This window comes from Aythya ferina (genome assembly GCF_964211825.1).
Source record: "Aythya ferina genome assembly, chromosome: 2".
NCBI classification, from domain to species: Eukaryota; Metazoa; Chordata; class Aves; order Anseriformes; family Anatidae; genus Aythya; species Aythya ferina.
In genome coordinates, this window is record NC_140297.1 from 85,246,919 (window position 1) to 85,269,298 (window position 22,380).

Consider the following 22,380-nt stretch of genomic DNA (forward strand, 5'->3'; position numbering starts at 1 on the left):
GTAATTGCAAAAAAAGACCTGCACCACATGGCTACATTAATTTCCCTGTGGTACACCTGGAAGGCAGTATGACTGCAGCGCTTTTGGGGGGTTCAACTTGCAGCCATTACCCGCTCAGCTTTTGGGGGCTAGATTTCCTTACGGCAAGTTGTACGAGAAAACCCAAACAGCTTGTATGGTTTACGCTTTGCTGATAATATAATTGATTTCGGCACTGTGCTCAATACCTTTCTGTGTTGTTTTGATAGTGTAACCAAAGTGTTTGGAAAAAAAAAAAGAAATCTTGTATGGGTGTGAATCAGCAGGGTGATTTTAAAGGAAAAGGTAGGGAGATCTGAGGTGCAAGATGAGCGCTGTACACGCCACTTCACACGTGTGTGGTTGGCAGAAGAAGGTGAAGGTGAAGGCCTGAGCTGCCGATGAGTCGCTGAGGAGACATTTCTTTTCAGAAAGGGTGGTCGGGCATTGAACGGGTTGCCCAGGGAGGCGGTGGGGTCACCGTCCCTGGGGGTGTTCAAGGCAAGGTTGGACGTGGTGCTTGGGGACACGGTTCAGTGGGTGACATTGGTGGTAGGGGGGTGGTTGGACCAGGTGATCTTGGAGGTCTCTTCCAACCTTAATGATGAAATAGAAAGGCGTACTGCCCTCTAAAGCAGCAGGCGCTACCCAAACGCGGTTTTCAGAGGCAGGAACCGGCTGCACAAACCGCGCGCGCAAAAAAAAAAAATAAAAAATAATAAAAAAAATAAAATGAAACCAGCAAGGCGGCGGCTTCACAGCGCTCACTTCACGGCGCAGAGGAAGCGCTGAGCCCCGGGCCCTGCCAACACCGAGAGCCTCCAGCCCCGGGCGGGGGGTCTGGGGGCTGGGGGCTGGGTCCGGGCTCCCCCCGCTCCGTGCCCGGGGAGGCCTCGCAGGGCCGGGCCGGGCCCGGTGCCGCCCCCACGGTGCCTGGGCGCGGCCTGGCGGAGCCCCGGGGCGGCCACGTTGACAGGGGGCGGGGAGCGGGGTCGGGGCGCTGCCAGCACCGCCACCAGCAGCACCAGCACCGCCACCACAATGTCTTCGCCCCCCAAGGAGAAAGCCGAGACGCGGGCCGGACACCCTCCTGCCGGTACTGCCGCCGCCGCCCCGCTCCTTGCTGCGCTGCGCTGCTCGCCTCCGGGGACGGGGACGGGGCTGGGAGGGGGGGGACGCAGCGGGGCTGGGCGGGCAGGGGCTGCTCCGGCAAAGCCCGAGGTGGGCAGGGGGGAGGCGAGCTGCCAGACCCTGCCCCTGCCTCTGCCCCTGCCCAGCCCGGCCGTGCTGGGCAGTGCTCGGGCATGGGGAGCAGCCGGGCCTGCCTCTGGGGGGGCGGCCAGCCGCAGCTCCGCAGCACGGTGTGGCCGGGCTGTGCCTTGCTGCTGCTTGGTTTTCTTCCTCTTCATCCCTGCTTTATGAAAAGGGGAACCTCAGTCCCCTGCACCGGCAGCTTTTTCCTAGCTTGCAACGTTGCCTGTTACACAGCAGTCCTCGTACCCGAACTGAATTCTGCTTCCTTCCTATAGCGACCTGAAATTCCTTTAAATAGATTTTAAAAAAGCGAGAGGTAATCGCTTTCCTGTGCGTGGCAAACACAATTCAGCAGCCGAGTTAAACTGATCCCCTGCTTGAGCAGAGTTGTCCCCCTTCTGCAGCCTGCCCTGTCCCAGCCTTAGCCCGTGCCTGCCCTGCTGGTGAGCTGGTTCAGGTAATTAAGGCAAATTAATTTGCCAGATGTCGATGGTTTTTGCTGCTGTAGCTCCTCAATTTCACTCACTTTCAGGTCAGTTTCGGTGTGAAGAAATTATTGAGATGTTAGAGTGGTGCAGCCAGAGGACACAGCTAAACCATCGGCTGACAGGGAGGAAGGATGAATGGCATCTATATCTAGTTAGTTGCTTTGGGACCATGTTATTTATTTTGTTGTATGTTTTCAAGTTTTGTTTCAAAACCTGTGTTTTTTAAACAGGGGGAATTTCTTTTTTTAAAGGCCTAGTTCAGCCTTCACAAGCCACCTTTAGAAACAACCAATGCACAGTGCTCAGTTGTAATTGCAGTACAATACAGGTTTTCATTGCTGCCAGAGCATTTTAGTATTTTCTTTTCCCTATTAAGACTTGCATCCACATACAAGCTGAAGACCTTTGTACCTCTTAAGGTCTGTAGCAACCCTGAGGGTATTCTGTGGGTATGCACCAATTCCGCTTTGGAAGGGGATCACCAGCCCTGTCTTTGAGGCCAGAGACAACCCATGTTTTGCAGTATCCTCAAGGCATTCCTGCAGGAGGGTGGTTTTGAACTGGTTGGCAGAAGAAAGTCCCTCTGACGTGTTGTCCTTTTAACACTTTGAGAATCCACAATAAACGTGCTGACTAATGGCAGTTCATACTTACTGCACAGGCTGAAGCTGGGTTTTAATCCTCTATCCCAAGCCGTTTTAGATCCTCGAATGATAACGTAAAGCCATATGGCAGTTTGCACAGAAGTTTTAATAAAATAGAAGTAAGGAATTCTTGAGAACAACAACAAAAAATGACTGCTTGTATACAGCTGGAATAGCACTCATAAATAAAAAGGCTAATTCCTAGCAAGGCGAAGATGCAAATGGGGGAACTCTTGACTAATGGCTCGACAGCTCTGTTTTTGCTGCATATGGTTGTTTTTGTAATTAGGGATGTATTACCCCACTGAGTATGAATCGCGTGCATAAAAGTTAGGAAAGATTTGGATCGTGAAATTGAAGCTGAATTGACAAACTCATAGTATTTCACATGTGCTGTTAGCCTTCGCTTACTGACTGCATGCAGTCTGTTAGCTTCCTCTCCACATTGATCTTTCCCATGGGGGGTGAGGGGGAAAGACAAGAAAAACACTTGAAAATAGAAAGGATAATGAAATGGAAGGAAACCTTAAGACCCCAGGTTGGCAACAGGGTACACGAAGCGACTTTGAACTCCGTTCTGAAACTTAATAAAGCTTAAGTTGGGACCCATATATATATATTTCCATCTGTCAGTAAGATCAATGCGTCCATAATACCATGCTGACTAGGTTTGTATGGCTTGCAGTCACTCTGCAAAGGGCTGTGTAATTACGCTTTCAGCTGTTCATTTCTTCTAATAGCTACTGTGGATGAATAAAGCAAGGTGATTGTATTAATAGTTTATTTATGAAGCTTTACAATAGATTCATGGAAATGGTTATGTGCTTTTGTTCTACATTTAAAAAAATAGCTCTAAGCCAGGATTTCTATGAAATAGTGGCATATAATAACTCTTACTTCTATTCTTGTTTTGTCAGACACTAATGTATGTTCCCTTAAGCGTGTGGAAGGGCTTGTTTAAAGTTTCCCTCAATATTAGCTTTTCATGCATCTTATAATAACAGATTCCATTATATTGATATGGTTCATGAGAAATAAATTCTGTATTAATATTTAACACTACGCTGAAGGAAAACAGGGAGGTGCTAAAGGTCTTGGTTGTACTGTTGATTTCTAGCACAGTGGGTGACTTCTCTTGCACCAGGAGGTTTGCCCAGAAGGGGCTGCCTCAGGCCATGACACTGAACATCACCTACCTAAATGAGCAGCGGCCAGGCAGCGGTGGTTCTGCAGGTACCTGGTGCTGTCTCTGACTTATTTCAGGAGTAAGTCTTGGAAACTAGGAGGAAGGAAGGGGTAAGTAAAATGAGAATGATTACTGATTCCAGAGCGTCTTAAATATTAATCGATTGACGTGGTTGCTTAATGCATTTCCAATAGGGTGTCTGGCAGAGGTGTACCCTTTAGAGGAACACAGGCTGCCAGTCACAGAATAAACAAGACGCTCCTGTCTGCCCCTCAAAGCAAACAAGGCAAGCGATAGCTAATAACCAAAGCTAAGCTGTCATCCAGCAACTAGGCAAACAGACTTCTGCTGTTGCTGGTAGCTGATCCCCTCTTTATTCCTCACCTTAGGAGCTGGTGGCTTCTCGTCAGCTCCCCACACCACCTGCAGCTGCTCCCTGGGCTCCTGCCCTTGCCGGGATCCCCCTCAGTAACTGCAGCCTGAGGCCCGTGAGTTCCCATCTTCAGTGCGGGAACTGGCGTCTTCCCACCCCCAGTCCAACTGTTGACACGTTCCTGTTTTGGGCATTTATTTTTGGCAGTGTTTTGGAAGGTGATTTCTCAGTTATTTAAATCCTTTTTCCGCTCCGTGAAGGATTTGCTGTAGGAAAATCTGAGCTCATGTTCTCTTAAGAATAACGTTTAAGCAACAAAATGACTGTAGTAAGCATCTGTGAAGCTATAAGGTAAAAACCAGGCAAATAAGAAATAGATGAATCCTCTTAATCCAAGAAAATCTCACAAATGGAGCATTTTTTACTTTAGGTTGGTGCATATAATCATTTCTTCTCTGCCCAACACTGGCACGTAGCTGGGTTGAAATCTGTTGAAAACAGAAGTGCTTTATGTGGCAAAGAGATGCTTTCTCTGCCAAGGCGGAGTCTTTTGAAACCAGATTGGGTATGGCTGTATTGTATCTTGGGTGGCATAGATGCACCTCAGCTCCACGTACAGGATGTTTATATAAATATTTCACTTTTGTTCTCAGGCATTCAGATTATTACTGTACTTGTTAGCTGGATTCTTCTTTTAGTTTCCAGATTTGCACAGTAACCCTGGGTTACTGAAGATCATTCAATTATGCACCAATGTGCTTCTAGATGACTATGTCAGTAGATATTAGTGAGGGGGAAAAAGACCCAAACCTGTTGCACTGGTCACTTGCTATCATGCCTTTTAATCGTCTGCTTATTTGTTTTTTAATCCTTCGTAACTCTATCTGCAGAAAAATCTGATGGTGTTAGCTGGATGTCCTTGCGAGTGACAAATAGCAAAAACAAGGGGTTGGTGGCCTGATGATAGATTATGTAGGCAGGGAGGGATTTTGGCCAGCTAAGTTAGTGCTAAGTCCTTGGGTGTTGTTTCCCTTAGTTCTCTGTTAGATGGTGAAAAGCTGCAGAGTGGGAGAGTGCAGGTGTTGTCTGGAAATGCTGTTTTGTGACCTGGCAGATGGGCAATAGCATCTTCCACAAAAAAAGTGATTTTAAATTGAGCTAAGAGGAAGTGATTGTGCAATGCTTTGAGTCTATAAACTACTGCTAATAAAAAAATATTGAAGGTAAAGTAAAACAAGTGCTGCAAGTAAGGATTTTAGGATTTTTTTTTGCAGATTGATGCTGTCCCATCAGATTGTAGATTAAAAATAAATCATTTCTATAGCCTTGTACTCTTTTTAGTTCAATTGATAGGTTTTCTACAGACTGCAGATGAATACTTGGATTTGTAAAAGCATAAGTGTTTAGATGTAGTTTATTTCTGTCTCAGATGTGGCATACAGTGTCAGCTATTTAGCTGATCAGTCTTGCTCTTATTCTAGCTTGTGGATGTATCAAGCACTTTGATTAAGTTAAATGGAGGCATTAGAACAGGACAGCACTCGACAGAATTCAGTGTTTGCTTTTATGAGCCAACTTGAATGCATAAGGACTTTGCATCAGGAAAAAATAATAGGGATTTTTATTTTTGTGCCATCTCTGAAGTTACGTTTATTTGATACCTCATCTTTCTGCCTTTCCCTGTGCCATGTCAACCATTTCACAAATTTAAGTACTGTAGATTTTATGCTGGAGAGAATACAAAAGCGGTTAATACGTTGCGTGTTTGTTTTGTTTTGTGTTTTTTTTTTTTTTTTTTTTTTTTTTTTCAATGCATGATAATGCCATAATTTTTATGGTCTACAGAAGTTGTGTTTTTTTCCCCTCTGTTAATTGCTTGTCTTTAAGGTCCTTTATCAAATCAGAATTCTGTCTTTCACATATCACAAAGCTTAAAAATATCTTTAACAAATCCAGGGACCAAACGTGTGGTTCTTCTTGGGGCAGGTCACTTTCCCTTTGTTTCCTTCCCTGAAGCAGGCTGCGAAACCTGTGCCCGGGAGTGTCTGCTCGTCCCAGCTCTGAAAAACTAAGTTAAAAACTAAGAACTTCACCTGCTCCTAGGCTTCAGAGATTGGTATTGAGTGAGGTGCCTTAATCTCTCTGTGGCTGGGTACAAAAGGGCTGTCAGAGGTCCCAGCCTCCCCTAACCACACACAGGCAAGCTGCTTCAGCTCCTTTTCAGTCACCCACTTCTGTGCTGTGGCAGTGTGTGATGCCCGTGGCCTTTCCAGCACAAACCAGCACATCTGTAGGTGTTCTCATTGACTTTTGGCTGCCCGAGGGGTTTTCTGGCTGGTTACTCGTTGCAGTGTTGTAACTAATCCAGTTAGCTACCAAGATGCCTCATACATCCCGTGTTTCACTGTAAGCACCTATAGCAATAGCTGAAGCACACAAAACCCTGCAGTATTAAAACAGAAAGCAGGTCAAAACCATCCTGCCTGTTGCTCCACTTTGTAGCTGCAGTGTTAAAGTCTGGGTTTAGCTCCTATTTCAAATTTAAGCATCACTGTGGATAGATGACGAACATCAGTGGATTTGCTTTCGCTTCTTGTTTTGTGTCTCAGAGAGATTCTTTTGTGTTTGCATCATTTCTAAAACTAAATCATGACAAGGATCTGAAATGTGGTAATTGTTCTGCAAAATTAAAAGCTCTGTTCTAAATGCAAGTTAGCAGGCCTCCTAAGCTTTGCTTTTTACTGTGCTGTTTACAAAATATGACTATATTATAGCTGTAGTTTGTAACTTGAAATGACAAATGAGATTCCTCAGCCCTTCTTGTTTTATGAGAGTATTTAATTTTCGAGTTTGTGGACTTTTGTGTAGTGTTATGCAAGCCATCACCTTGGTTTCTTCTGATGGCTACAAGTTAACAGAGGTGGGGGGAAGAGTTAAAACAGAGTTGAGTTTTCTAAAACTGTTGAAAGTGGGTGATAAAACAAGCTTCTGCCTCTCAGGATGAGTGGAGATGGCAGATGCAGGCCTGAAGTAGCTGCTCCTTAGATTTGCCACTTCTAAACAGCTTGGGCCCCTTTCTCAAACTGTGATTATTATTAAATTACTGTGCAAAATACAGTGTGTATGAGGGGGATGTGTCACCCTTAAAAGTGTTGTTCTTTGCATACACTGGTTTGACTGAGACTTGTTGTGTCTTTCTCCATTATTTTTTTTCCAGTGAAAGCAGGGGGGATGCGGATTGTGCAGAAACACCCACACAATTCTGATGCCAAAGAAGAAAAAGATAAGGATGACCAAGACTGGGAAACCAGCAGGTGAGCATTTTGTTTTCGTGCATATGCTGCAGCTAATTTCCATCACCTTGAACGTTATCAGCAGTTTTTCCTTGCAGATAGTAAACAAATGGTACGGATGGCTGGTATCAAAATCGATTTCAAGCAGTAGCAAGTTGTATGTTCTTTTGAGATATTTGGGGAATTTAAGTATTTTTCCCTTGTCAAGCCTCCTTTATATGATTCTGTCAGGTAAGAGAAGGATAGAGGGGAAAAAAATGCAGTTAAAGAAAGACATCAACTTTCCTAAAAATCTCTGAACATCATTTCAGACTGTGCAGAAACAGTCTGGGTTCATTTGGACACAAGCATTAGACCGTCAGCCTACATATCCCACACGTGAAGTCTTCTTGCCATGTGCTAGTTGATTCCTTCTGCTGTTCAGTTCATAATCCCTCTTCTGAGTGGTATTTGATAATATGGCAGTCAAAGACAAGTAAAAATCAAGTCATTAATATTAGCCACTTTTATTTATATGGTAATTACACTTTTGGTGCTGGAGGATACCAAGAGAGACAGCTGCTACACGGCAAATCTAAGTAGAAATGAAGGCAGGAAAGGTTCGACAAAGTAAGCTATGTGTTTATACAAAAGCTTTCTTTTTTTTTTTTTTCTGTTTTCCTTGGCTTATTGTTTTTCTTTGTAGCCAATAATATATTTACCCCAAATCCTTATGTACTAGCATTGCTTTGTCCTTGCAATTTGCTCAAGGCAAAAAAAAAAAAAAAAAAGCATAGCTATTCTTGTACTTTGGTAAGTAGGCAGACTTACATAATGCTTATTTAACATCTAGAACAATGGTAAGAAAATACAGGCGTTGTGAAAATGTCTGTGAATAAAACTAATTTATTTACTACATCAGAATGTGAATAGGAAAGAAGTGACATGTTTATGTGAAAGAGAAAGTAACTTTAATTTATATATTTAAATGCAAACTAAACTTTAACCAAATTAGTCATCTTGTAATTCTGCTTAGTGGAACTTAAGTTGCAACAGAGTTTGTATTGCACTTGAGTTTTGTCCAAAGGAAGAGATTGTATTTTGTAGTTAAATTTGGGAATGCATGCTTTTAATTACGGTATGTTTTATACCTGCCATTTCTTCCTTTTTCTTGGCATGCCGGTGTTGTGTTGAGGCAATCTCATTAGGATCCAAATGAGAGGACTTTTTGTGGCTGCTCGCAGATCTAAACCTGTGGTACAGCATAGCTATCTGCTTTATTCATTTCTTCAAACAAGTTTATCACTTTCGTCTCTCAGTCAAACAGTGTAGGGAAAAGTTAAAGTTTTACCTTGATATATTTGGCTGTGCCTGGTCGGGCAAGTACTGTGGCACAGTAAAAGCAAATCTACAGAGGGAAAAGATGTACAGAAAGAAACAGTGCTGGGAACTTAATGTTCACACACATGTGTTCTGGAGATTAGTTAGCCTGGTTCTCTGCTCCGGATGCCCAATAATAGCTGGCACGTATGAGGTGTGTCCTTGGAGTTCAGCTTTCTCTGCAGCAAGTCCAGGTCAGGTGCCCCGAGATCAATCCATGATGCAAAACAGAGCACAGCCAACAGAATGATTAGGAGGGGAAGTCCATGGTCTTAAATAAAAGGTTGGCAAATACATGCCCCCTATTAATACCATAAAGCTGGTCCAGGAGCAATTTTTGTGCCTAAAGGAGAGTAGAAAGTTGAATGATTTCCGGAGCTACTTCATTAACTAGGGTATAGTTAGCTGTTGCACCTCAAAATCCATTGCTTTAGCCATCCGATCGATTCATTGTCAAAATACACGCTTACACGCTTTTTACTTTGGTTTTCTTGTAGATAATCCTTTATCTGTCCCTTAGGCACTCATATGCATACAATTATTCTTGAGCATGTGTTTTAATACAAACAGCTTTGGTCTGAATTTCCTTTCTTTGATTTAAATCAAAGCTATAGGCAGAAAAAGCAAATTCCATGGGCCATAGTACATAAAGCAGTTGGCCAATTTTAAATTACGTGGTTGCAGTGTGCCCTCTGCTTTCATTCTGGGAGGTGCAGTCCCTTAGAGTTTCTCTGACTGCTCATGGCGATCCATGGTGATGTTCTAAAACATTTGTATTTCTGATGCCAATGGAGAGAGGTTTATCAGCAGGGGTAGAAGAAGCCACTAGCCGCCTGTTCTGGTTTCTCTGGCATCAGTGTAGCTTTTGGTCACTGCTAGCTGGTCTTTTATGTCTCCTTGCTAAGCAGAGGAGGAGAGGAGATGTTTAACTTTCTCCTGTTACATTTTCAGTCTGCCATTTTAAGACAACAATTTTAAGGTAGTATTTTTGATATGATGCAATCTGTGCTCCCTGTTGCATTCAAAGTCAAAAGAAACAGTAGACCTTCAAGCAGTTCTTACTAGGTGATACTGTCAGCTGACAACAAAAAATAATAAAACACAGTAACAATTTGTGCATGTTAAGAGGGAGGCTAAGATTGACCTAGTGATTATTTTAATCTCACTGTAGGCTTAGTTAAGGACAAAATAGTGGAAATGGCAATAAATTGCAGCAGCAGATTTCAAATTCTTTCAAAATTCCCTGGGAACTCTGAGAATGTGTCCTGTCTGAGGTTGCACATCAGCATGGGAATCTAAATAGTTGCTGAGTGAAAAAGCTTTCTCAGCTAGAGCTCATAAAAGTACCTGTTGCTTTTGAGACAGAGAACATTGTTTTTGCAGTGTTTTTGCAGAATAAGGCATTGGGTTCGTGTTCCTAGCATTGATATAAGCAAAGCTGAGACAGGTAGCTGAAGTAACTAACAGTGCAGTGACAAAGACGCCTTTAAAATAACATTCACCATGTAGATCTTAAATAATTCTTTCTTAGTTACTTAACACCTTGCAATCCAGTTACTGTAATTTACTTTGCAAAGTATTCTATTCGGTCTTGGTTTCTAAAATAAAAATGTTATGACAACCTGCCGTTTTATGGTAGGTTGACTTGTCATCGTGGCGGTTTGTGATTCCTTAAAACAATATGTGGTAAGACGATCTTATACTAATTTTAAATTCTTCCTACAAGACAATTCTCAGCCTTGAATGGTAATGGAAGTATTTTTATATGTCTTTATATGTCTGCTATAAATAAAGTTCTACTTAGAGGAATCGCTGGATCTGATTATATGGAGAAGAGCACAGTGAAGGAAGGGAAGAGGTGCATTGCTGGATTTAGGTAAACTAAAAATCATGTGTTCATGGCATCCAAAACCAGTGGCACCACTGTGGTCAGGATGTCAGCAGTGAACTTGAATGTGAGGGTGAGTGAGGTCTGTGGCCCACATGTTCTTTAGGACAACAGTGATTTTTGATCACTGTTTGATCAGCTTGGTTGGAGATAGTGTACTGTCTGGATGAACTTTGGTGTGATCATGTATTGTTTTTCTTGTGTTTCTGTAATTGCTTAAGACTTGCATTGACTCTTTTTTAAAAAAAAAAACAAAAAAACAAAAAAAAAACAAACAAAAACTGCACCAGATATGGCTGCAGTTTTGATTGACAGTCATACTGATTACATACTGCTGGAAAGTTTTGTGCTACTGGATGAAGGTGAAACAATTAGCAGTAGGGTTATGAGTAGAAACCGTCATTTTTCAGGACTGTTTGTCATTTGGAACAAATAGGCTGCTCGTAATTCAGGACTTTATTAGAATGCATGTTTAACTGAGATTTGTAACGTCGTGCTCAGTCCTGTGCCAAAATCTGCCTGTAGCCATAATAAATACTGAAAAGCAGATAACTTGACGTAAGAATTACTCGTTCAGTTTTCGCACAACAACTTCATTTAACTGTCACTCCAGGACCTCAGGAAGAAGAAACTATAATCATATATTGGTATCTGGATGGTTTCAGAAAAAGTAAAGCAAATCTGGCTCATTTTATTCTGTAACAAACAGGATAAACTGCAAAGCCATTCATGACTAAAGAGTGTTTCCTTTTCTTTTGTTGTATTTCTAATACAAACCGGGGTAATTACAGGGATCTAATTACTGAATATAAATGCAGTAGTGGTATTTCAGTATACATACGTAAATTGTATGTGGTTTGTATCTTCAGCTTACCTGGAAATTGTGAATCTAGCATAACGTCTGACTTTCCCCTGAACTATGGAAAGAATAAATTATGCAGCCTGGATTTTAATTCAGTTTAGGATCTGGGTATTGGCCTTGGCTGTATTTATTGTGCAATAGAACAAGAAAAATTGAAGAGGATAATCTAGAACGTGGGGACTCAAAAGCAAAACCATGCTAATGAAGCATATGGGTGACCATATGTCAGAGAGCCTGTCTCTGTTCTTACTCAGTTTCACAGTGAGAGAGGAATTGTTGAAGGTCCCTGTCATTCTTCAGGTATCTCTGTTATTTAAGCCTGAATATTCTAGTTAAGCTACACATGCTTTTTTTTCTTCCAGAAGTGCAGTGGAAATCTTTTAAGTCTAGGCTGTGGCTTTATACTTTCATTCAGAAATCAATTTGTTTTTCCTTTCCCTTGCTTAGCCTTCTTGTAACTGACAAGAAGTAAGCTGTAGGCAATATTTCCATTTTTCATTTGCCACTGAAGAGTCTGCTGTCACTGAAATATTTATTTTTTTGCCATGTAGTGTCCCTTGTTATGCAAACTTCTGACAGAAAAAAAAAAAAAATGATACAACTAAGCCATTAGAGCAGATGTGTATACTTCTTTACACCCTAAATATGGGAAGGCTGGAAATTATTTCTGTTCCTTGTTACTTCACCCTTTTCTGCTTATTTTAACTGGGGCAGGAGCTGTAGAGTTTAAGTCTTGACCCTTCAGTTTTGAAGCAGCTGCCATTCACTGTAGCCAGGAACTGGAAATGACATCTGGTGTTCAGTTCACTTGCACTGGCTTGTAGGAGGTAATTAACATCATGGGTGAAGATGTTTCAGTCCAATTTGTGCTAATATTGTCTGTGTTAGAGACAGAGATGCTTGACAGAAGGAAACCTTGAAAGTTCTAACTAAAAACAAAAGAGAGAGAGAGAATTTACAGCTTGTTAAGCACAGAAACCAGAGCCCTGTGAACGTGTAGCATTGCTGCACATGCTCAGAATGAATAGCGCATTAGTGTTTGTCTCATTTAGTTCACCAACATACACTTGAACAAACTCTATGTTCCTATATCTATAAAAACAAAACACTGGAAAAATGGGCATTGATTTAGCGTAGTGAATATTCAAAACAAATTTTTTTTTTTAAGAGTTGGAGTAGGACAGGCTCTATCATCTGCTTTAATTTTTTGAGAGGAAAATCTCTGGGTAGGTCGAGGATTGACTGGGACTCCTTTTCTGGCAACAGTGCCACCTTGTTGCCTTAAGAGGGCCCCTTGTGCTACTGTGCTAGTGGAGGCAGCTCTGAAGGAGTAAATTGATAGTATGTACAAGCATTAGTCATCTACATGCAGTTTCTTTTCTTTGACAGTATTCACATTTCTTTTACCACTCTTTTTCCTGATCTTTTGGGGGCCTCATTCTGTTACCTCTGCAAGCTAGGTTGGCTTGATACAAAGTTTATGTACAAAGAGTGAGTTTTCACATGGTCAAGCAAAAAAACAAAAAACTGTTTAAATTAACTGTATGGGTACAGTGGATATGACTCCTGAGGATTTTATTCATGTCTTCGGTCTTTTAGCTCTGATTACTTAGGTATGGAATTTGGAGGCAGTTAGCCTTAGAGAATGAAATGTCTGGGGATAATGCAATGGAAAACGCAACCTGGCTGCAAATGCCATGCCTGCAGTTTCTGGAAAAGATGCAAGCTTCAGCAAACGTTGGGCATTATCTCCTTTTCATAAAAGAATTTGCTGTGACTTGAACTTTTTCTTTACTTGGTTAAATATTCCAAAGAGTAGAAGGAAGTTCTGCTGCAAAAAGGCTGCAAAAATCTGCAACTATAATTTTGTGATACTATTAAGCAGAGAATAGAACATCTTAGCACAGTGAGGGAAAGTAGCTTTCAACTTCTCAAAGACATCTTTCTTTTCACAAAAGATGGTACTTTATGTTGTTTTGTTTTGATCCCCCCATCCTCTTCATCTCTACTTCAGTCTTAAATTTGCTTCACAGTAAAGAGAACAGCTTCTTACACATCACATTCTTCTCCTCTCCATAAGTGGTACTGCTCTCAACATATTTTCCCACCTCCTTCTTCATTTTCATGTCTTAATCTTTTGCATAGTGCTTATGATTAACTTTATTAGGCTTGAGCATCTGTTAATCCATGCATAATTTGTTTAATTATGAAAACAAAAACAGTATTAGCAATGTTCATGCAATTGTTTCAGGACAATACCTTCTCCAGATGACAAGTCACTAGGAGAAGTAGCAAAATAATTACCATGACCTGTGTTGAACCTTATCAAGTGCATGTATGGTTATAGATTCAACTATAAATACAAAAATAGCATACATAATACTGATTTTTAAATGCAGAACTTTCGTAAAGCAAGAAAAGAGTTTGTGAATATCTCTGATTCAGTGAAAACATCTGTGCATGTTGGGAATGGAAGAGAAGCTAAACGAGATTGTGAATGAAGCATTCTCTTACAGAAAGATATGAGTTTACTGAAACACTGTTGCGTGCTTCCAGTATTTCTTGATGCTTGAAGCAGTAAGTTGATAAATCCATCAATGTAAGTGCTAGTTATGGTATTATATGGATAGCTCTTTGCATATTCACCAAGTACTGTGTGCATGTGTGAAAAGAACTAAGAAAAGATCTGATGTTTCCCCCCCTCAAAGTGAATAAGAAGATACACCATCCATCTCAGTGAGAGCAGGGTTCAGTCCCAAAGAAACATATGTTGTCTTATGAAATTAGCTAGAAAGCTGAGTTGAATTGTCAGCCAAGCTGGTATAAGAAAATTATTTTAGAAGAATGAAAGCCTGTGATTTGTATTCTGTGTGATGAAGAAAGTGAGAAAAGCTTAGTCATATGCGGGAGTAAAATGATCTGAAGGGAAGTAGTGCCTTGAGTGACATAGCTTATTTAGCACGACACTGTGTCTGTACAAAAAGTAAAATACCTTAAGCCAATAACTTTAGCAGTTATTTTGCATTGTGCTTTTCTCTTGGTTTCTTTCCAAAGTAGTGCAATACATGGAATGAAGGTCACTCTGCTAATTTGAATGCAGAAAACAATGTTGAAAGAGGTATTACATAGGCATTATAACACACAGGAATCTCCAAACCCAACAGTATAATCAAATGTTTTTCATTATGCCAACTAAGCCCAAATTGTTGTTATTTAAATACTCGGCAACTCTGGGGGCCTTTCTGAAGCTAAAGGTATGAATTTATATGAAGAAAAAGCTGCCAAAGGACCAGATGCTATTCATTTATTTAGAATCAAAAACCTATGTTTGAACTGAAATTGCCATGAGCTAAAAATGAGTAGGAGGTGTGACTGACACTATGTGTGCCAAGGGGGGCTCTAGTTTTTCAAGTAGCACCTTCCTCTCCCTTGTTAAGTTTCTTCTGCCTCAACTGTGTCAGGCACTGAATGCTGAAGCAGTTGAGCATTAAAATAAACTTAAGATTTATATTTAAAAAAAAAAAAAAAACGGAAAAAAAAAGCTGTCATTGGGCAAAACAGAAAGGAATTTCACTCAGCTGCTTCCAGGACACTGGTACCAGAAGCCAGAAAGGCATGAGAGAATTAAAGAAAACATTGAAAACACTTGCTGTATCATCAGAGTTTTATTTAGTCTGCTGTTGCAGTTGATAGAGCTAGCTGTTCCATTGCAGCAGATTACTTGCCAGGAAGGCGTTTGCTGCAGTAGACTTGCTGCCTTCTGACTTTATTGTAATATTTATACGATTGCAGTTTGGTCAGAGGCATCCTGTTAAACTGCAACTAGCAAAAAATACTTAAGCAAGATTCACATAAATCTTAATTCTAATGAGTTCGAGTTTCTTTGGGACTCATTCCTTAGCATGTATGCAGTACTGTAAACCTAGGACTGCTAATGCATTGAAAGAGGAGATGCTTTCGTTGCTGTGGAGTATGACCAAATTCCAAGACATAGTCTCTAGGTTTAGATGCTGTGAGTTTTCTTTAATACAAAACAATATACAAGTTTTTTTTTTTTCTTCTTCTTAAACTTTAGGTTTGATTGCCGGTGAGTTCTTCCTTGACTTCGGTTTTGGCACATCAATACGTGGGTCAGCACCTTAACTCATCTAGGCTTTATTTAGATTTGTTTCCATTATCTTTAATCTGCAGCATAAATTTAATATTAATTCTTTCCTTCTTTTTTCAGACTACAGTCACATGCATAAGTACAGACTGAGCTTTTGTATCAGAAAAGAGAGAAGAATGAAAATGATCATTAAAGCAAAGGGAATAGGAGCCTCAATTTATACAATTTCGTTTGATTTCTTCTTTTTTAAGATAAAGGGAGGTATGAGTTGCAGTGTTGGTTGATGATTCATGATCTGCCAAACACAGCTTGATTAAAAAGAGAACAAAAAAAACCCTAACATCACGTTTTAGCTTTCAAAATATGGAAAAGGAAGGAAATGTTAGAGTAGCTGAAAAAAAAAAATTAAAAATCTGGCAGAGGTTTTGTACAGATTTGTCTGTTTTTTCAGTTGAAGACTGAGACAACCTGATAAATATAGATGAGAAACTTAAGTATCATGTTAGTCTAACTAGCATAGTCTCTGCAAATAAATCCTGCAGTGAAGCTAGTCGGTCTTTGGATAGATGGCAAGGCATGGATGTTTTTGATCTAGAAGTTTAATTTGGTTCTGTACTCCTTCGTGTACTTTGATTTCCGTAAAGTAAACTGTTGGAATAGATGAAATGCCAGTGTATGTGAAGAAACCTTAAAAATATGCATGTGGAATACAGTTGCTGTAATTCAGTGTTTGGTACTTGATGTTCATGACTTGCTACTTGGTAATGAGCTTCTCTGCGTGTCCTCCTTACTGCACTCCTGGTGTGATAATTCTCATTTAGGGTGCAAGTCTCTGGTGCATCTGTTGCAAGGCATTTTGAAATAATTTGGAAATGATGTTTTGGAGACAGTGTCCTCAAAGTGTTCCTATTTGATTGGCAGAGTAAACACTGACTTCTGTGGTAGCACTCGTGAACTAGTAATTACAGACAATCTTATAACTTTTCAGAACTGATGTCCGTCACTTACTCACATAGTAGTTGGGACCAGAGACACTTCTCCAACATCGTTAGAAAGTAAATCCTTTTAAGCTAGGGCAATAGAAGCATTTCCTGAGGCAAGAATTGCATTCTGAAGACGTTTGGCCTCTTACCTCTGGGAGTGCTAGCCAAGCAAGTGCTGGAAGCCTGCTTGTTATGTGGCTCGTACTGCGTGCTGGGAACCAAGCCAAAACCTCCCAGTTCAAAGTGCATACCTGGCCTGGAGCTGCCACGGTGCAGCAAGGCAGTGCCCCCAGTCCCACAGCAGGGACAGGGGGTCCTGGGGCAGCTCCCATCGCAGCCAGGTGAGGTGGTGGGTCAGGGCTGGGGTCTGCCTGGGAGCAGAGGTCAGCGAGCTGGGCCTCATGGCAGCCTGCAGCTCCCTCACGAGGGGAGCGGAGGGGCAGGCGCTGAGCTCTGCTCTCTGGGGACAGTGACAGGACCCGAGGGAATGGCATGGAGCTGGGACAGGGGAGGGTCAGGCTGGGGGTTGGGGAAAGGGTCTGCATCCAGAGGGTGATCAGGAACTAGAACAGGCTGCCCAGGGCAGTGGTCACAGCACTGAGCCTGCTGGAGTTCAAGAAACATTTGGACAGTGCTCTCAGACACATGGTCTGATTTTTGGGTGGTCTGTGTGGAGCCAGGAATTGGACTCTATGATCCTTGTAGGTCCCTTCCAACTTGGGATATTCTGTGATTATACTCAAAAATTTCACTAACAAAGGTTGTAAAAACAAAACAAACAAAAAAGTTGGTTGAAACAAATTGGTATCTTGTACCAATATTTTCAAAGTGCATTTGAAACAGCCTTCATGGGCAAAGGCTCTCCCTTTTAGAGAGCCTGATCACTGCATTATCTGTTAAGTAAACAGCTTAATGAGTGATTGTAGAGAAGATGGGGGTGGATTTTTCCCAGCAGTCCACAGTGAGAGGCAAGGATTGCAAATGGCAGCAAAGGAGAATCTGACTAGGTATTAGAGGGGGGAAAAAGATAATCTGTAATGATGATGGTGTCCAGGCCCCGAAGATGTCTGGAGATTTTCAGAATCCTTCTTGAAGGTATGCAAAAATTGACAGGTCAAGTCACAGTAATGTTGCAGCACTTGGAAGTGACCAGCCCAACCTTCTGCTGCAAGTTCCTTGCAGTCTATCCTGTAATACTATGAAATAAGAAGGACCTAACAGAAGTAGCAGTAAATCAGGTCGAGAGGTGATGTGCGATGCTTTTATTTGCCCTCTTCCATAACACAAGACAAATATCCAGTGAACATAAAAATATTGAACATGTGTCCATTCTCAGATAAGCTAGAAAGAAATGACTGAAGTTTTTTTGGTAGGTCTCCTAGCAAACTGATCTATGTGTAGAGAATTTTTTATGATCATGCATCACAGCAATGTGAGAAGCTGATAAAGATTCCTTCAAGTGCACTGTAGTCTCTGTATTGCCTCACACATGGTAACACTTCTGAGATGCTTGCAGTCTGATTACTGTCTGAAATGTTCATGTGGTACCTTGCCATCTTTGCTAGATTCCTGTCTCTGGTATGGTAGTAGGAAAAGAAAGAAAGATGGAGTTAGAAATAGTGTGCTGTGAGCAGGGTAAGACAACTGATAAAATACTTGAATCTCTCTGTTCTGTAGCAAGAGCTCTGCTTTTGTTAGAAGCTTTAACCTTTGAGCCCTAATCATGGGCTAACACAATTTTGTGCTAGTTAACAGATAAAATTACTCAAATCTAGGCTGCAGCCAGAAAGCGAATCATCCTCTTCCCCTTGCATCCACCTGCAAGGAAGAGTTTCAGTGCAGAAAGATGCAGAAGTTGACTTTGTCAATAAGTTTAACAGTAGTCTGTGCAGATGTGTTGGTTCTTACTTAAGTTAATGAAGCAAATGTGGCGTTTTGGTTTTGTCTGTAAATCCTAAATAGTTTTATTCTTCAGTACCTGGCATGCAATAAATATTGCTGCTGAACTTGATATTTTTCAATGCATTGTGCTGTAAGAGTGCTCTGAGGAGGTCGTAAAAATCTGACATACTCCAAATCTGTTAAAGAGACAGATCAGCTTTGTAAGATACTCTGGAACTTCCTGTCTAAGAGAGTGTAAGGACTGAGTTGAGACAGATTATATCTACAGTTAGTACTTTAATTATGTTGTTTCCTAGTTTGGTGAAATGTCAGATGACTGGGTAGCTTTTAACTGTATTTTTAGATGTCCAAGCAAAAAAATGACAGAAGCATGTTTGAGAAATGTGATGTCATTGCAAGTGAGAGCTTTGCAGGGTTTAAAAAGACTTAAAATAGCAATATTTATAGTATCATTTATGTATCAACTGTCCTAAAAGAAAAAACAAAAACAACTTACATGTGATATAGAAGGAATACATTTCCTTATCAGATTCTTACATAATTTGCTAACTGCTGTGTGTCTGACACTTTTTCCTGAGGCAAGATGAGCCTGTGAATGAAAGGGAACACTGGCTGATGCTAAATGAAAAAGAGGAAATCTTTAAGGCTAATTTTGCTAGTATTTCTCTAAGTGTTTCTTTTCATTTAGATATGGGAAGACAGCTGTCCTTCAGTGTCCTTAATTTCTGGTAGCTAAGTGGCCACTGTCCTCATTGTGTTACTTTGGTTCTTGTTGCTCTCTCTCCTGGAGCAGCTTTGTAGATCTCAGCTGCAAAAGCATTGAGGGCATTGATAATTGCCTTCAATGAATCTGGCTGAGGATAAACAATGAAGTATAGAGGACACTGTGTTTGTTAAGCATCAGCTCCTCAGAGTATAGTGTCATCCTCCCTTAGTAGACTAATGTAGAAGTTCTCTCTGTCATTCTATTTTTATAAATTATTAGCTGCTACACTAGTGAATTATGGGGAGCCATAAGTCCAGATTTTATGTCCCTTTCTTTAGGGACGGAGGAAGGGAAGTCTTCATTTTGTATACCACCTAAGGGTAAGTTAGAGCTTTGCTGTGTTCACGGTAAGAATTTGTGGGATGACAGGAAGAACAAAGTCACCTAGTAGGAAGAGGCTATTGCAAAAGCTGTGTGCTTGGTGAAGGAGGTATTTCGAAAGAGAAGAGATGTTTTAGTTAATTTAACACATGTTCTTTCATCAAGGAACTGCCTGTCAGGTTTAATTTGAAATGAAACTAATTGTTAGGCTGACAGCTTGATGTGCTGGGAAACTCAATACATGGGTACCAAAATTGTTTTCAGCTGTATTATCTAACTGTTGTTTGACTTAATGAGAAAGGAAGAGCTGAAACATGCATGTTTTCAGGAATGAGTGCCTATAAATTGCACTTCTGTAGAAATAATGTAAGTTTTCGTACTCTTTTCATCAAAGGCTTTAAAAACTGTTTTGTTTTGTAATCTTTGCTAACTAGCGCAAGCATAAAAATACTGCTAGTTCTGGTGACATATTGGTATGTTTAGCCCTATGTTTTTGGTCTTGTTCGTGTTTCCTTTCCTTTGGTGTATCTGGGACAGAGAACAATCTGAATTCCCTAAACTATCAAGATGTAGAACTATCAAGATGTAGAATGCATTAATTTGCATTTTTGGTCATAAGAGATTTCATTAGAATCACTTGAACTTTAAAGAACTAATTGCAAGCTTATTTTACAGTTGGAATTAAAAGGACAACAAAGTCGTTTTCTCTGATCAAACCAGAGACTGAAAAGAACTGCTTGGCAACTGGTATAGGTAAGCTTGGAACCAGCTGAATGAGTAATCAGTTTTACTGCGATCTCTTCATACGAGTGCTATTAGGCATTACCTTTTAGGCAGTCACGGAACGCACTTGGTTCTCTCCAAAATGAAAAGAATCTTGCAAAACAGTTCTGCGAGACCAACTTTGAAGTTAGAAGCACAGTGTTTTCTCAGCAAAGTAAGACTTCAGGCACCAACCTGGATTAAGTGCTGTCTTTGAAGACAGCTGCCTTTACCTTTACCACTAGTTTCTTATCTTTGCTTTGTTCCACCAGTTATTTAGTTTTCCTGAAGAAGTAATGTACATTGATCAGCTCTTGCTTTGTGATAGTGGCCACATCTGCACAACAGTACCAGAAAGATTTTAGCACAGGTTGTCAAGTTAAATTGACATTTAAATAAATATATGTAGGCATTTGTTTCTTCCTGAAGAATTATTTTTTTTTTCTTCTTCTTTGCAATCTGTTAAATTTTCAGTTTAGGAGTGTTACTGGTTATTGGCAGCAGAGAAATGTGCCACTTCCTGAATTTCCACTTTGCTTCTGCAACAAGATGTAAATCAGCAGAGGATCCTGGCTGTAGAAATATGCAGGGCCTAATGTCTCCAAGCAGCGATTTATCAGAGCTCGTTAATAAGGAGAAGAATTAAAGGTCCTGAGGGGATGAGTGTCTTTCTAGGACGAAAGCAAGATTCAGGGCACTTGGAAGAAGAGATTGTAATTGTCTGAAAAGATAATGGGAAGGTGAAGCTGTTCAAGTACGAGACCTGAACTGTACTCAATAGTGCAGAGGGCCCACTAGTGAGTGAGAAGCCTGCTGAAATTTATATGGAGCTAGGTAGGAAGGGGGAAAGGAAGGAGGAGACTGAAATCAATATTCAAAGTGGAATGGCAGAAGAGATTAAACTTGAAGAACAGAAAGGAGTGCAGAGAAGCTTATTTGCTTCTAATTTTGCTACTACTATGTGGCCAGGAATTAGATGCAAAGTACTAGCAGTGTCCTTACCTCATGCAGTGCTGGCCAGTGCAGAGGATGACAGCTCATTGCTGCTATCATTTACTCGTCTGGCTGAAGTGAGAAATACTTACAGTGAATATAAGAAACTGCAGATGTTCATTGTTGTGATGGTCATTATGGTGATGTGTGATAAAACCTGTTCTCAGATTTCTCCAGTTTGTTTTTTAAAAGCACGCAGACCCCATGCAGACTTAACATCTGATGATCTGTGTGCAGTCCTTCAACCCTTGAAAAGTGATCTTCAGAAGAACAAAAGCCATCCTCCTTTTACTCACCCTGCTGCTGCAAGAGGGATTTCAGGTAGCCTGAATAATATTACTAGGTGAAACTAAGCTTAATACAAATAAATCTGTTTAACCTTCATTGAGCTTTGATTTAGCAATTTTCTTATAAAAACAGCAGGAGCTGTGAAAGACCTGTCTATTTTTTTTCAGACTATTGTTAAATGGAAGCATAAGTTGCATTTTGGAGCTGATTACAGGTGTGTGCTGACAGCAAAGGCAATGGCGAGACTTCAAAAAATCTCTCAACTGCGGATTGCCAAGCTGGAGGGGAACAGATGAAGGCAAATAGCTGTTGATGAGATAAATAGCAGGGAACTGATTACAGTATGCTTTCATTAGCTATTATCAGCTTTGTTAAAGGTTTGTTGTTGATCACTGGAACCAAATTGCCTGGTGTAGGTTGGTTTAGGGTACTATGCTTCTAAATTTCTTGTGAACTACAGTGTGTTACTACCATGCTCCAGGCTATGGACTATAGGATAATTCATGTTCAAGAGGACCTCAAGTCTGGACTGAAATCAGAGTCAGCTATGAAATCAGACCAGGATACTCAGGGCTATATCCAGTGTGGTCTTGAAAAGACGGAGCCCACAGAATCCCCCTGAGCAACCTGTTTCACTGCTCGACTGTCCTCAGAGCAAGTTCCTTCTTACAGCCCATGTGGACCTCTCGTTTCAGTTTATGCCCATTGCCTGTTATCCTGCTACCATGCACTGCTGTTTAGAGCATGGCTCCATTTTCTTGATAGCCTCCTTGTAGGCATTGGCAGGCTATTGTTAGGTTTCCCCCAAAGCAGCTGAACAAACCCAGTTCGTTGTGCCTTTCCTCACAGGCTGAGTGGTCCAATGCCCTGGTAATCTAGGTGGCTCTACGGA

General features: G+C 41.0%; 1 protein-coding gene across 1 annotated transcript in view; it reads left to right on the forward strand.

The window, feature by feature from the left end:
* Positions 1-967: 967 nt before the first annotated feature.
* The window catches only part of DAP (death associated protein), a 45,501-nt gene continuing 24,088 nt past the window's right edge, over positions 968-22,380 (forward strand). Inside the window, exons 1-2 of the mRNA XM_084509324.1 lie at positions 968-1,114; positions 7,181-7,277. Of these exons, the coding sequence (XP_084365450.1) occupies positions 1,060-1,114; positions 7,181-7,277 (152 nt within the window). The 5' untranslated portion in view covers positions 968-1,059. The remainder of the gene's footprint in view (positions 1,115-7,180; positions 7,278-22,380) is intronic.